This window comes from Tachyglossus aculeatus, chromosome 1, assembly GCF_015852505.1.
Source record: "Tachyglossus aculeatus isolate mTacAcu1 chromosome 1, mTacAcu1.pri, whole genome shotgun sequence".
Classification (NCBI taxonomy): domain Eukaryota; kingdom Metazoa; phylum Chordata; class Mammalia; order Monotremata; family Tachyglossidae; genus Tachyglossus; species Tachyglossus aculeatus.
Window position 1 is genome coordinate 2738521 of NC_052066.1, and position 13025 is coordinate 2751545.

Below are 13025 nucleotides of genomic sequence, written 5' to 3' on the forward strand. Positions count from 1 at the left end.
TTATTATGTGCAGAGCACTGTACTAAGCACTTAAGTCAGGCAAACAAATTCGGCAGTGTAGCCTGGAATTGAAGGGCAGATTTTAGAATGCTTGCTATAGTCTTTGAATTTGTTTCCAGATAACAGATTAAATGAGCACTCTCTCATCATCATCATCAATCGTATTTATTGAGCGCTTACTGTGTGCAGGGCACTGGACTAAGCGCTTGGGAAGTCCAAGTTGGCAACATCTAGAGACGGTCCCTACCCAACAGTGGGCTCAAAGTTAGATGATTTAGAAGATATGCAAGGAAGCCTTGTACTGTTACTTCATGCTCAACCAAAGCCACAAATATGAGTAGTCCTTAAACTCCCTTTTATAGTAGTTTTCTGAGTAATTCAATCAATCAATCGTATTTATTGAGCACTTACTATGTGCAGAGCACTGTACTAAGCGCTTAAGTCAGGCAAACAAATTCGGCAGTGTAGCCTGGAATTGAAGGCCAGATTTTAGAATGTTTGATATATTCTTTGAATTTGTTTCCCGATAACAGATTTGAATGAGCACTCTCTCATCATCATCAATCGTATTTATTGAGCGCTTACTGTGTGCAGAGCACTGGACTAAGCGCTTGGGAAGTACAAGCTGGCAACATCTAGAGACGGTCCCTACCCAACAGTGGGCTCAAATTTAGATGATTCAGAAGATATGCAAGGAAGCCTTGTACTGTTACTTCATGCTCAACCGCCCTTTCCTCTCCATCCATACCGCTACCCTGCTCATTCAAGCTCTCATCCTATCCCGTCTGGACTACTGCACCAGCCTTCTCTCTGATCTCCCATCCTCGTGTCTCTCTCCACTTCAATCCATACTTCATGCTGCTGCCCGGATTATCTTTGTCCAGAAACGCTCTGGGCATGTTACTCCCCTCCTCAAAAATCTCCAGTGGCTACCAATCAATCTGCACATCAGGCAGACACTCCTCACCCTGGGCTTCAAGGCTGTCCATCCATCCATCCCCTGGCCCCCTCCTACCTCACCTCCCTTCTGTCCTTGTCCAGCCCAGCCCGCACCCTCCGCTCCTCCGCCGCTAATCTCCTCACCGTTAGGCCTCGTTCTTGCCTGTCCCGCCGTCGACCCCCGGCCCCCGTCCTCCCCCGGGCCCGGAATGCCCCCAATCCCTCTGCCCCTCCGCCAAGCTCGCTCTCTTCCTCCCTTCAAGGCCCTGCTGAGAGCTCACCTCCTCCAGGAGGCCTTCCCACACTCAGCCCCTTCCTTCCTCTCCCCCTCGTCCCCCCTTCACCCCCCCATCTTACCTCCTTCCCTTCCCCACAGCACCTGTACAGATGTATATATGTTTGTACATATTTATTACTCTATTTATTTATTTATTTATTCTACTTGTACATATCTATTCTATTTATTTTATTTTGTTAGTATGTTTCGTTTTGTTCTCCGTCTCCCCCTTTTAGACTGTGAGCCCACTGCTGGGTAGGGACTGTCTCTATATGTTGCCAATTTGTACTTCCCAAGCGCTTAGTACAGTGCTCTGCACATAGTAAGCGCTCAATAAATACGATTGATGATGATGATGATGCTGTGTGACCTTGGGTAAGTCACTTGACTTCTCTGAGCCTCAGTTACCTCATCTGTAAAATGGGGATGATGACTGTGAGCCCCACATGGGACAACCTTATTACCTTGTTCCCCCTCCCCAGCGCCTAGAACAGCATGGCAACATATAGAGACGGTCCCTACCCGACAGTGGGCTCACAGTCTAGAGAGGGCACAAATATCACTTAACTGAACGAATATCTTAGAGAAGCAGCGTGGCTCAGTGGAAAATAGCCCGGGCTTGGGAGTCAGAGGTCACGGGTTCAAATCCCAACCCCGCCAATTGTCAACTGGGTGACTTTGTGCCAGTCATTTCACTTCTCTGGGCCTCAGTTCCCTCATCTGTCAACCTGATCACCTTGTAACCTCCCCAGGGCTTAGAACAGTGCATTTCACACAGTAAGTGCTTAACAAATACCATCATTATTATTACTATTATTATTCTCTGTGCCTCAGTGACCTCATCTGTAAAATGGGGATTAAAACTGTGAGCGCCCCCGGGGACAACCTGATTACCTTTGTAACCTCCCCAGCGCTTAAAACAGTGCATTTCACACAGTAAGTGCTTAACAAATACCATTATTATTATTATTATTCTCTGGGCCTCAGTTACCTCATCTGTAAAATGGGGATTAAAACTGTGAGGCCCCCCCCCCGGGGCCAGTCACTTCACTTCTCTGGGCCTCAGTTCCCTCATCTGTCAAATGGGGATGAAGACCGTGAGCCCCCCGTGGGACAACCTGATCACCTTGTAACCTCCCCAGTGCTTAGAACAGCATGTCTCAGTGGAAAGAGCCCGGGCTTTGGAGTCAGAGGTCATGGGTTCAAATCCTGGCTCCACCAGCTGTCAGCTGTGTGACTTTGGGCAAGTCACTTCACTTCTCTGGGCCTCAGTTACCTCATCTGGAAAATGGGGATGAAGACTGTGAGCCCCCCGTGGGGGACAACCTGATCACCTTGTAACCTCCCCAGTGCTTAGAACAGTGCTTTGCACATAGTAAGTACTTAATAAATGCCATTATTATTATTATTATTAGAACAGTGCTTGGCACATAGTAAGCGGTTAATATAACGCCGTCATTAATTACCAATATTATTATTACACTTATTCACCCCGAGTCCTCCGAGGTGGACGGGCCCGGGCGGAGACCGGTTAGATCGGGCTGAGGAGAAATTCCAGGACTTTAGTAGGAAAATGTGATCCCATCATCATCATCATCAATCGGATTTATTGAGCGCTTACTATGTGCAGAGCACTGTACTAAGCGCTTGGGAAGTACAAATTGGCAACATCTAGGGACAGTCCCTACCCAACGGCGGGCTCACAGTCTAAAAGGGGGAGACAGAGAACAAAACCAAACATACTAACAAAATAAAATAAATAGAATAGACATGTACAAGTAAAATGAATAAATAAATAAATAGAGTAATAAATATGTACAAACATATATACATATGTACAGGTGCTGTGGGGAAGAGAAGGACAAACAAATGCCATTATTATTACTATTATTAGAAGGGGGAGATTGTTATTAGAAGGGGGATTATTATCCCAACTCCGCCATGTCTGCTGTGTGACCTTGGGCAAGTCACTTCACTTCCCTGGGCCTCAGTTCCCTCATCTGGAAAATGGGGATTAAAACCGTGAGCCCCCCGAGGGACAACCTGATCACCTTGTCACCTCCCCAGTGCTTAGAGCAGTGCTGTGCACATAGTAAGCGCTTAACAAATCAATCAATCAATCAATCGTATTTATTGAGCACTTACTGTGTGCAGAGCACTGTACTAAGCACTTGGGAAGTCCAAGTTGGCAACATATAGAGACGGTCCCTACCCAACAGCGGGCTCACAGTCTAAAAGGGGGAGACAGAGAACAAAACCAAACGTACTAACAAAATAAAATAAATAGAATAGATATGTACAAGTAAAATAAATAAATAGAGTAATCATCATCATCATCATCATCAATCATATTTATTGAGTGCTTACTATGTGCAGAGCACTGTACTAAGCGCTTGGGAAGTCCAAATTGGCAACATAGAGGGACAGTCCCTACCCAACAGCGGGCTCACAGTCTAAAAGGGGGAAACAGAACAAAACCAAACATACTAACAAAATAAAATAAATAGAATAGATATGTACAAGTAAAATAAATAGAGGAATCATCATCATCATCAATCGTATTTATTGAGCGCTTACTATGTGCAGAGCACTGTACTAAGCGCTTGGGAAGTCCAAATTGGCAACATCTAGAGACAGTCCCTACCCAACAGCGGGCTCACAGTCTAAAAGGGGGAGACAGAGAACAAAACCAAACATACTAACAAAATAAAATAAATAGAATAGATATGCACAAATAAATAGAGTAATAAATATGTACAAACATATATACAGGTGCTGTGGGGAAGGGAAAATATGTACAAACATATAGACATATCTACAGGTGCTGTGGGGAAGGGAAGGAGGTACGATGGGGGGATGGAGAGGGGGACGAGGGGGAGAGGAAGGAAGGGGCTCAGTCTGGGAAGGCCTCCTGGAGGAGGTGAGCTCCTATGTGCAAAGCACTGTTCTAAGCGCTGGGGGGATACAATGTGATCAAGTTGTCCCACGTGGGGCTCACAGTCTTCATCCCCATTTTTACAGATGAGGGAAGTGAGGCTCAGAGAAGTGAAGTGACTCGACCAAGGTCACACAGCAGACTTGTGGCGGAGTCGGGATTGGAACCCACGACCTCTGACTCCAAAGCCCGTGCTCTTTCCACCGAGCCACGCTGCTTCTCTAGGCCATCGTTAAATATCATTATTACTCTTATCCACCCCGAGTCGGTGACCGGTTAGATGGGGCTGAGGAGAATTTCCAGGACTTTAGGAGGAAAATGTGATCCCAGATCCTTCCCAATCCCACTTTGCGGGATCCCACCACCCCCGGGTCTTGGGTGCGGGCGGCCTGTTACCTCTGGGGTCGCTGAAGGTCACGACGGCCGAATTCTCCTCGGGGTCCAGGGTGACGCCGGTGACGGAGCCGCCACCGTTTTTTGGGCTCTCGAAGTAGACGGCGAGGTAGTCGTCGAAGGAGCCGGGGGGAAGATCCTCCACCATCACGCTGTCCAGGGGCTCCAGGGCTCTGGCTGTCATTTGATTTCGGTTCTTCTTCCTCTCGTTGAAGTTTCGGGCGAATTCCTCCACCCCTAAAGATTAGAATAACAATAATAATACTAACCTGAAGAAGCAGCGTGGCTCAGTGGGCTTCGGAGTCGCAGGGCGTGGGTTCAAATCCCGCCTCCGCCAACGGTCAGCTGGGTGACTTTGGACAAGTCACTTCTCTGGGATGGGGATTCATTCATTCATTCCTTCTTTTAGACTGTGAGCCCACTGTTGGGTAGGGACTGTCTCTGTATGTGGCCAATTTGTACTCCCCAAGCGCTTAGTACAGTGCTCTGCACACTGTAAGCGCTCAATAAATACGATTGATGATGATGATTCATTCATTCAATCGTATTTATTGAGCGCTTGCTGTGGGTAGGGCACTGTGCTAAGCGCTTGGGAAGTCAAAGTTGGCAACATATAGAGACGGTCCCTACCCTACATTCATTTCATTCATTCAATCCTATTTATTGAGCGCTTACTGTGTGCAGAGCACTGTGCTAAGCGCTTGGGAAGTCAAAGTTGGCAACATATAGAGACGGTCCCTACCCTACATTCATTTCATTCATTCAATCCTATTTATTGAGTGCTTACTGTGTGCAGAGCACTGTGCTAAGCGCTTGGGAAGTCCAAGTTGGCAACATATAGAGACGGTCCCTACCCAACATTCATTTCACTCATTCAATCGTATTTATTGAGCGCTTACTGTGTGCAGAGCACTGTACTAAACGCTTGGGAAGTCCAAGTTGGCAACATCTAGAGACGGTCCCTACCCAACAGTGGGCTCACAGGTCATGGGTTCAAACCCCGGCTCTGCCAATTGTCAGCTGGGTGACTTTGGACAAGTCACTTCACTTTTCTGTGATGGGGATTCATTCATTCATTCATTCAATCGTATTTATTGAGCACTTACTGTGTGCAGAGCACTGTGCTAAGCGCTTGGGAAGTCAAAGTTGGCAACATATAGAGACGGTCCCTACCCTACATTCATTTCATTCATTCAATCCTATTTATTGAGTGCTTACTGTGTGCAGAGCACTGTGCTAAGCGCTTGGGAAGTCCAAGTTGGCAACATATAGAGACGGTCCCTACCCAACATTCATTTCACTCATTCAATCGTATTTATTGAGCGCTTACTGTGTGCAGAGCACTGTACTAAACGCTTGGGAAGTCCAAGTTGGCAACATCTAGAGACGGTCCCTACCCAACAGTGGGCTCACAGGTCATGGGTTCAAACCCCGGCTCCGCCAATTGTCAGCTGGGTGACTTTGGGCAAGTCACTTCACTTCTCCGTGATGGGGATTCATTCATTCATTCATTCATTCAATTGTATTCATTGAGCGCTTACTGTGTGTAGAGCACTGTGCTAAGCGCTTGGGAAGTCAAAGTTGGCAACATATAGAGACGGTCCCTACCCAACATTCATTTCATTCATTCAATCCTATTTATCGAGCGCTTACTGTGTGCAGAGCACTGGACTAAGCGCTTGGGAAGTCAAAGTTGGCAACATCTAGGGACAGTCCCTACCCTACATTCATTTCATTCATTCATTCATATTTATTGATTTATAATCATGATAATCATGCTTATAATCATATTTATTTATTTATTTATTTTACTTGTACATATCTATTCTATTTATTTTATTTTGTTAGTATGTTTGGTTTTGTTCTCTGTCTCCCCCTTTTAGACTGTGAGCCCACTGCTGGGTAGGGACTGTCTCTACATGTTGCCAACTTGGACTTCCCAAGCGCTTAGTACAGTGCTCTGCACACAGTAAGCGCTCAATAAATACGATTGATGATGATGATGATGATTGAGCGCTTACTGTGTGCAGAACACTGGACTTAGCTCTTGGGAAGTACAAGTTGGCAACATACAGAGACGGTCCCAGTGGGCTTACAGGTCATGGGTTCAAACCCCGGCTCCGCCAATTGTCAGCTGTGTGACTTTGGGCAAGTCACTTCACTTCTCTGGGCCTCAGTTCCCTCATCAGTAAAATGGGGATTAAGACTGTGAGCCCCCCATGGGACAACCTGATCACCTTGTAACTTACCCAGCGCTTAGAACAGTGCTTGGCACATAGTGAGCGCTTAATAAATGCCATTATTATTATTATTATTATTATTATTCTCTGTGATGGGGATTTATTCATTCATTCATTCATTCAATCATATTTATTGAGCACTTACTGTGTGCAGAGCAGTGTACTAAGCGCTTGGGAAGTCCAAGTTGGCAACACATAGAGATGGTCCCTACCCAGCAGTGTGCGTACAGGTCATGGGTTCAAACCCCGGCTCCACCAATTGTCAGCTGTGTGACTTTGGGCAACTCACTTCACTTCTCTGTGATGGGGATTCATTCATTCATTCATTCAATCATATTTATTGAGTGCTTACTGTGTGCATAGCACTGTACTAAGCGCTTGGGAAGTACAGGTTGGCAACACATAGAGACGGTCCCTACCCAACATTCATTTCATTCATTCAATCATATTTATTGAGCGCTTACTCTGTGCAGAGCACTGTACTAAGCGCTTGGGAAGTACAGGTTGGCAACACATAGAGACGGTCCCTACCCAACATTCATTTCATTCATTCAATCAATCGTATTTATTGAGCGCTTACTGTGTGCAGAGCACTGTACTAAGCGCTGGGGAAGTTCAAGTTGGCAACATATAGAGACGGTCAATCAATCAATCAATCAATCGTATTTATTGAGTGCTTACTATGTGCAGAGCACTGTACTAAGCGCTTGGGAAGTACAAATTGGCATCACATAGAGACAGTCCCTACCCAACAGTGGGCTCACAGTCTGAAAGGGGGAGACAGAGAACTGAACCAAACATACCAACAAAATAAAATAAGTAGGATAGAAATGTACAAGTAAAATAAATAAATAAATAAATAAATGGAGTAATAAATATGTACAACCATATATACATATATACAGGTGCTGTGGGGAAGGGAAGGAGGTAAGACGGGGGGATGGAGAGGGGGACGAGGGGGAGAGGAAAGAAGGGGCTCAGTCTGGGAAGGCCTCCTGGAGGAGGTGAGCTCTCAGCAGGGCCTTGAAGGGAGGAAGAGAGCCAGCTTGGCGGAGGGGCAGAGGGATTGGGGGCATTCCGGGCCCGGGGGAGGACGGGGGCCGGGGGTCGATGGCGGGACAGGCGAGAGCGAGGCCTAACGGTGAGGAGGTGAGCGGTGGAGGAGCGGAGGGTGCGGGCTGGGCTGGGGAAGGAGAGAAGGGAGGTGAGGGAGGAGGGGGCCAGGGGATGGACGGCCATCCTTGAAGCCCAGGGTGAGGAGTTTCTGCCTGATGCGCAGATTGATCGGTAGCCATTGGAGGTTTTTGAGGAGGGGAGTAATATGCCCAGAGCGTTTCTGGACAAAGATAATCCGGGCAGCAGCATGAAGTATGGATTGAAGTGGAGAGAGACACGAGGATGGGAGATCAGAGAGAAGGCTGGTGCAGTAGTCCAGACGGGATAGGATGAGAGCTTGAATGAGCAGGGTAGCGGTTGGGATGGAGAGGAAAGGGCGGATCTTGGCAATGTTGCAGAGCTGAGACCGGCAGGTTTTGGTGATGGCTTGGATGTGAGGGGTGAATGAGAGAGCGGAGTCGAGGATGACACCAAAGTTGCGGGCTTGTGAGACGGGAAGGATGGTAGTGCCGTCAACAGAGATGGGAAAGTCAGGGAGAGGGCAGGGTTTGGGAGGGAAGACAAGGAGCTCAGTCTTCGACATGTTGAGCTTTAGGTGGCGGGCGGACAACATTCATTTCATTCATTCAATCGTATTTATTGAGTGCTTACTGTGTGCAGAGCACTGTACTAAGCGCTGGGGAAGTTCAAGTTGGCAACATATAGAGACGGTCCCTAAGACAGACAATAAAACAAAACATATCAACAAAAGAAAATAAGTAGAATAGGTATGTACAAGTAAAATAAATAAATAGAGTAATAAATACGTACAAACATATATACATATATACATTCATTCATTCATTCAATCACATGTATTGAGCGCTTACTGTGTGCAGAGCACTGTACTAAGCGCTTGGGAAGTACAAGTTGGCAACAGAGACCATCCCGTTAAGCGCTGACTATGTGCCAGGCACTGTACTAAGCGCTGGGGTGGACACAAGCCCATTGGGTGTGTCCCATGTGGAGCTCACAGTCTCCATCCCCATTTGACAGATGAGGGAACTGAGGCTTGGAAAAGTGAAGTGACTGGCCCAAGATCACACAGCAGACAGGTGGCAGTGAGCCGGGAAAGTGTCTACCAACTCTGCTTTCTTTTTTGGTTTTCTTTTATGATATTTGTTCAGTGGGCCGGTCGGTCAGTCATATTTTTTGAGCACTCACTGTGCGCAGAGCACTGTACCAAGCGCTTGGGAGAGTTTAATACAACACTAAGCAGACACATTCCCTGCCCGCAACAAGCTTGCAGTCTAGACGCAGCGCCAGGCAATAATAGCAATAATAATAATATTCCCTTCCCCACAGCACCTGTATATATGTATATATGTTTGTACGGATTTTTTACTCTATTTATTTACTTATTTTACTTGTACATATTTATTCTACTTTATTTTGTTAATATGTTTTGTTTTGTTGTCCGTCTCCCCCTTCTAGCCTGTGAGCCCGCTGTTCGGTAGGGACCGTCTCTATATGTTGCCAACTTGGACTTCCCAAGCACTTAGTCCAGTGCTCTGCACACAATAAGCGCTCAATAAATACGATGGAATGAATGAATGAATGTATATATGTATATATGTTTGTACATATTTATTACTCTATTTATTCATTTTACTTGTACACATTTATTCTACTTATTTTATTTTGTTAATCTGTTTGGTTTTATTCTCTGTCTCCCCTTTCTAGACTGTGAGCCCGCTGTCGGGTAGGGACCGTCTCTAGATGTTGCCAACTTGGACTTCCCAAGCACTTAGTACAGTGCTCTGCACACAGTAAGTGCTCAATAAATACGATTGAATGAATGAATGTATATATGTTTGTACGTATTTATTACTCTATTTATTCATTTTACTTGTACATATTTATTCTACTTATTTTATTTTGTTAATATGTTTTGTTTTGCTGTCTGTCTCCCCCTTCTAGACTGTGAGCCCGCTGTTCGGTAGGGACCGTCTCTCTATGTTGCCAACTTGGACTTCCCAAGCGCTTAGTACAGTGCTCTGCACACAGTAAGCGCTCAATAAATACGATTGAATGAATGAATGTATATATGTATATATGTTTGTAAGTATTTATTACTCTATTTATTTATTTTACTTGTACATATTTAGTCTACTTATTTTATTTTGTTAATATGTTTTGTTTTGTCGTCCGTCTCCCCCTTCTAGACTGTGAGCCCACTGTCAGGTAGGGACCGTCTCTATATGTTGCCAACTTGGACTTCCCAAGCACTTAGTCCGGTGCTCTGCACACAGTAAGTGCTCAAAAAATACGATTGAATGAATGAATGAATGTATATATGTATATATATTTGTACGTATTTATTACTCTATTTTACTTGTACATATTTATTCTACTTATTTTATTTTGTTAATATGTTTTGTTCTGTTCTCTGTCTTCCTCTTCTAGACTGTGAGCCCATTGTTGGGTAGGGACCGTCTCTCTATGTTGCCAACTTGGACTTCCCAAGCGCTTAGTCCAGTGCTCTGCACACAGTAAGCGCTCAATAAATACGATTGAATGAATGAATGAATGTATATATGTATATATATTTTTACGTATTTATTACTCTATTTATTTATTTTACTTCTACATATTTATTCTACTTCTTTTATTTTGTTAATATGTTTTATTTTGTTGTCTGTCTCCCCCTTCTAGACTGTGAGCCCGCTGTCGGGTAGGGACTGTCTCTATATGTTGCCAACTTGGACTTCCCAAGTGCTTAGTACAGTGCTCTGCACACAGTAAGCACTCAATAAATACGACTGAATGAATGAATGTATATATATTTGTACATATTTATTACTCTATTTTACTTGTACATATTTATTCTACTTATTTTATTTTGTTAGTATGTTTTGTTTTGTTCTCTGTCTCCCCCTTCTAGACTGTGAGCCCACTGTTGGGTAGGGACCGTCTCTATATGTTGCCAACTTGGACTTCCCAAGCGCTTAGTCCAGTGCTCTGCACACAGTAAGCGCTCAATAAATACGATTGAATGAATGAATGAATGAATAATAATAATAATTATTATTATTATTATCGTATTTGTTAAACGCTTACTATGTGCCAGACACTGTTCTAAGCGCTGGGGTAGATGCAAAGTAATCAGTTTGGACACAGACCATATGATAATTATCCATATGATAATAATAATAATAATAATGATGGTATTTGTTAAGCGCTTCCTCTGTGCCAAGCACTGTTCTAAGCGCCGGCATGGAGCTCACAATCTCAATCCCCTTCTTATGGAGGAGGAAACTGAGGCCCAGAGAAGAGAACTTCTAGACTGTGAGCCCGCTGTTGGATAGGGACCGTCTCTATATGTTGCCGACTTGGACTTCCCAAGCGCTTAGTCCAGTGCTCTGCACACAGTAAGTGCTCCATAAATATGATTGAATGAATGAATGAATGCACGTCTAGACTGTGAGCCCGCTGTCGGGTAGGGACTGTCTCTAAAAGTTGCCAACTTGGACTTCCCAAGCGCTTAGTCCAGTGCTCTGCACACAGTAAGCGCTCAATAAATACGATTGAATGAATGAATGAACCTCATCACCTTGTATCTACCCCAGCGCTTAGAACAGTGCTTGGCAGAGAAGCAGCATGGCTCAGTGGAAAGAGCCCAGGCTTAGGAATCAGATCATGGGTTCTAATCCTGGCTCTGCCACTTAATAATAATAATTAATTATGGCATTTATTAAGCCCTTACGATGTGAACAGCGTTCATTCATTCAATCGTATTTATTGAGCACTTACTGAGTGCAGAGCACTGTACTAAGCGCTTGGGAAGTCCAGGTTGGCAAGATACAGAGACGGTCCCTACCCAACATTCATTCATTCATTCAATCGTGTTTATTGAGCGCTTACTGTGTGCAGAGCACTGGACTAAGCGCTTGGGAAGTCTAAGTTGGCAACATATAGAGATGGTCCCTACCCAATAGCGGGCTCACAGTCTAGAAGGGGGAGACAGACAACAAAACAAAACATATAAAACTGTTCTAAGCGCTGGGGAGGTTACAAGGTGATCAGGTTGTCAGCTGTATGACTTTGGGCAAGTCACTTCACTCCTCTGGGCCTCAGTTACTCATCTGTAAAATGGGGATTAATAATAATTATGGCATTTATTAAGCACTTACTGTGTGCAAAGCACTGTTCTAAGCGTTGGGGAGGTTACAAGGTGATCAGGTTGTCCCACGGGGGGCTCACAGTCTTAATCCCCATTTCACAGATGAGGGAACTGAGGCCTAGAGAAGTGAAGTGACTTGCCCAAAGTCACAGAGCTGACAATTGGCAGAGCCGGGATTTGAACCCATGACCTCTGACTCCAAAGCCCGGGCTCTTTCCACTGAGCTACGCTGTGAGCCCCACGTGGGACGACCTCTCCCCCTTCTAGACTGTGAGCCCACTGCTGGGTAGGGACTGTCTCTCTGTGTTGCCAACTTGGACTTCCCAAGCGCTTAGTCCAGTGCTCTGTACACAGTAAGTGCTCAATAAATACGATTGATTGATTGATTGATTGATTGTGTACCTCAGTTCTTAGAACAGTGCATAGTAAACGCTTACCATTATTATTATTATTATTATTATAAGAAGCAACGTGGCTCAGTGGAAAGAGCCCGGGCTTTGGAGTCAGAGGTCATGGGTTCAAATTTCGGCTCCACCAGTTGTGAGCTGTGTGACTTTGGGCAAGTCACTTCACTTCTCTAGGCCTCAGTTCCCTCATCTGTAAAATGGGGATGAAGGCTGTGAGCCCCCCGTGGGACAACCTGATCACCTTGTAACCTCCCCAGCGCTTAGAACAGTGCTTTGCACATAGTAAGTGCTTAATAAATGCTATCATTATTATTATTATTATTATTTATTGAACACTCGGGAGAGGGCAACAGAGTTGGTGGGCACGATCCCTGCCCTGAATAATAATACTAATACTAATACTAATAATAATAATAATAATAATAATAATAGTAATAGTAATAATAATAATAATAATAATGATGTTGGTATTTGTTAAGCGCTTACTTATGTGCCAAGCACTGTTCTAAGCACTATGGTAGATACAAGGTAATCATGTTGTCCCACAGTCTTCATC

The 13025-nt window shown here is 44.8% G+C and overlaps 1 protein-coding gene across 1 annotated transcript in view; it reads right to left on the reverse strand.

Annotated features, from left to right (window-relative positions):
- LOC119932809 (protein mono-ADP-ribosyltransferase PARP14-like) overlaps positions 1-13025 on the reverse strand; it is a 126488-nt gene that overhangs the window by 94861 nt on the left and 18602 nt on the right. Inside the window, exon 5 of the mRNA XM_038751964.1 lies at positions 4548-4781. Within this exon, the coding sequence (XP_038607892.1) occupies positions 4548-4781 (234 nt within the window). The remainder of the gene's footprint in view (positions 1-4547; positions 4782-13025) is intronic.